Source organism: Physeter macrocephalus, chromosome 16 (assembly GCF_002837175.3).
Source record: "Physeter macrocephalus isolate SW-GA chromosome 16, ASM283717v5, whole genome shotgun sequence".
Lineage (NCBI taxonomy): Eukaryota > Metazoa > Chordata > Mammalia > Artiodactyla > Physeteridae > Physeter > Physeter macrocephalus.
In genome coordinates, this window is record NC_041229.1 from 103,718,701 (window position 1) to 103,721,934 (window position 3,234).

The following is a 3,234-nucleotide window of genomic DNA, read 5'->3' on the forward strand; positions in this document are numbered from 1 at the left end:
GTGAAAAGGCAGCGCAGCTCCTGCTGGAATCTGGGGTCCAGTGGGGGGCGAGAATAACAAAGGGGTGAAAGCAGGGCTCTCTGCCACCAGAGCAGGACCCTGGACATATCCCATTGCCAGGAAACCCGCCTCAACCTGTCTTCACCCACTGGAAGCCACCGATTTCTCATCCCATTTCCCCCACAGGAGTGTTCGGCTGCCCTACAACCGTGGCCAACGTGGAGACAGTGGCCGTGTCCCCTACCATCTGCCGCCGAGGGGGTGTGTGGTTTGCCAGCTTTGGCCGCGAACGCAACTCAGGCACCAAGCTGTTCAACATCTCTGGCCATGTCAACCACCCTTGCACCGTGGAGGAGGAGATGTCTATACCGCTGAAGGAACTGATTGAAAAGCACGCCGGTGAGCCCTGGGGCCAGCCAGCAGGGTGGGAGAGCCTCAGGAGCTGGGGCTGGGGCTAGCAGAGGTCCTGGGCTCAGGGCTAGGCAGGTGTGCCGGCCCCAGCCCTGACCATCCATCCTTTTGGGGACTGACTGGGGCCCCAGGGGGTGTCACGGGTGGCTGGGACAACCTCCTTGCTGTGATTCCTGGCGGCTCGTCCACCCCACTGATCCCCAAGTCCGTGTGTGAGACGGTGCTGATGGACTTCGACGCCCTGGCGCAGGCGCAGACGGGCCTGGGCACGGCTGCCGTGATCGTCATGGACCGCTCGGTAAGGGCTGGCCCACGCTCCCCACCCAGTCCCTGCCTTATGCCAGCCTGGTTAGTAACCCTTCCGGGGCCTCTGGAGAACTCCTGCCAGCTCTTGGGTCCCAGTTCCTGTCACCTGAGATACAGTGAGGTGGGAGAGGCGGGGAGCAAGGCTTCTCTGGGGGACAAGCCCGTGGAGCCTGGGCAGAGCGGGATGCCTAGGGTGGGGGGAGGAGACAGCCAGAGTGCCACTGGAATCAGGAGGGTGTGCCGCCGGGGGGCTCTGAGGCTCAGGCCTCGGGTGCCTCCTCACTGTCCCTTGTCTCCCCAGACGGATATCGTGAAAGCCATCGCCCGCCTCATCGAGTTCTACAAGCACGAGAGCTGTGGCCAGTGCACCCCATGCCGTGAGGGTAAGCGTGCTGGGCAGGCTGGGGGCTTGCTCTGTGGCTCACGCCAGGCCTGGGCCGGGCACTAGACCCTGAATAAACAGCTGCTGCTTCCCAGCCTGCTGTGGCCGCTCTGAGCCCCACCCTCCCTGTGGCCCGCGCCTCTCGAGTTCCATCCCCAGCCACCCCGGCTTAGGGAGATCATCAGGCCCTCTCTTGCTGCCACGGCCCAGGTGTGGACTGGATGAACAAGGTGATGGCCCGCTTTGTGAAGGGGGACGCCCGGCCGGCTGAGATCGACTCCCTGTGGGAGATCAGCAAGCAGATAGAGGGCCACACCATTTGTGCCCTGGGCGACGGAGCTGCCTGGCCCGTGCAGGTACTTGCTGCCCTGCTGCGTGGTGCTGGGGGTGGTGCTGAGAGCCGGGGTGTTGGGGGATTTTCAGGCCCTGCCGCACCCAGCACCCCGACCCTCACCCCCAGGGCCTGATCCGACACTTCCGGCCGGAGCTCGAGGAGCGGATGCAGCGGTTCGCCCAGCAGCAGCAGGCCAGGCGAGCCGCTTCCTGAGCCCGCTGCGCTGGGCCGGCATCCATCTGCCTGGACGGCGGGACAATAAAGCGAGTGCTGCCCGCTCGTTGCGTCTTCTCCGTGGGCTTGCTCTTCACTCTGCCTCTGCGGCCCATTATTCCTGGAGGCTCATTTCCCAGACAGAGGTGGAGGTTTGGGAGGGATAGGTCAGCACAAGGTGCCTCCTGTGCGTCAGTCTGTCGTAGACCGTCCTGAGCGTTGACCCCTCAGTGCAAGAAGCGGGGGTGGGGAGGGGGAGACTGTGGCCTGGGGTGCAGACCTGGGCCTGGCCCAGTGCAGGCCTCTGGAGGGTGGGAGCAAGGAGGACAGGGCCCAGTCTGCCCTGTGAGGCGATGGGCAGGGAAAGAACCGGCTGTCCGGCCTGGTTTGGAGGAGAGGTTTATTCTTGCTTCATGATTTGGCAGTGGGGTGAATTTGAAAGGGGGGAAGGAAGGAAGCAATTGACTAGGGGTGGACATGGTGGGTGAGGCAGCCCCAGGTCCTCCCAGCTCCATGGAGGCGGCCGCGGGCCAGTCTGGGGGACGGGCAGTGAGCTGGAGGGGCACGCCGTCCAGCGGGTGCCACAGCTCCAGCTGGTGGTCCCTGCGGCCCAGGCATTCGCGCCAGTGCTGCTGGCGCTGCCCACTGGCCTGGCTGCTCAGCTGCACCCCGCCTGGGTTGGGGGACAGGTCAGGAGCCGTGTGGGAGTCCATTGGGCCCACCGCCCAGCTCCTCGACATTCCCACTCACCAGTGAGGTCGTCAGCTGCGCCCAGGTCATAATCCCATACGGACACCAGCAGTGTCTTCTGCACCAGCTCCTCCCGTGGGCCCGCGCAGAAGAATTCCTGCAGGGAAGGGGGCAGGAAGGCGGAAGGGAGGCGGCCTTGGGTCCTTCGCAGCCTCAGAAACAGACTCAGACAGGTGAATGGCCCGGTAGCTGGGGCCTGTGCCCTCGGGGGCGGGACGTTGACCCCCTCCTCCCACCCCCAGCAGCCGGGACCGCCTTCTCCCAGCCCTGGCCTGCCTCGTTGAACTCAGGGTTCAGGGGCTTCTTCCGAACACTGGTCTTATATTTCGATTTCTTCCCTCCATTTGGATGCAGGTAACTGATCGGGGAGAACGGGGTCAGCTTAGGTGTGGCCCTGGAGAGGTGAGCCCCAGAGGGGTTCTGAGGAACCCGCACTGTCCACCTGTCCACCCCTGTTCACACTCACAGGCGGACGAAGGGGTCCGAGTAGCCGTTGGCGTCCACGGGGGCGAGGTGGGCGCAGCGCAGCACACCCACCCGCAGGCCGCCCCGCTGAGAGCTGTAGCTCAGTGACAGCAGGGTGCGCCCACGCTCCCCCCCGGCTGCCTCAGCCTCCACCTCCTCCTGCAGTGGGTAGGCTTGGGGTCAGCTCCCATGTGGCCCGCAGCCCAGCCACCCACCAGTGCTGGCCTGGACAGGAGAACGCAAACCGGCTGCAGAGAAGTCGGGGCCAGTGGTTTGATTTCATGATTCAATTTACAAACACAGTCACTGGCTCAGTGCCCTGGAAGGAAACTTCCAGGTCGGCTCTATCCTCCAGGGCCTGGGATGGGGACGG

The 3,234-nt window shown here is 64.6% G+C and overlaps 1 protein-coding gene across 1 annotated transcript; it reads left to right on the forward strand.

The window, feature by feature from the left end:
- Window positions 1-68: 68 nt before the first annotated feature.
- Window positions 69-1,724, forward strand: LOC102973178 (NADH dehydrogenase [ubiquinone] flavoprotein 1, mitochondrial; the record flags this gene model as incomplete). The annotated part of the gene is made up of 5 exons (XM_028500933.1): window positions 69-399; window positions 543-709; window positions 1,019-1,100; window positions 1,310-1,455; window positions 1,560-1,724. Coding segments are annotated over 5 exons (813 nt in total), but the record flags the coding sequence as incomplete, so codon positions are not given.
- Between the last annotated feature and the right edge of the window lie 1,510 nt (window positions 1,725-3,234).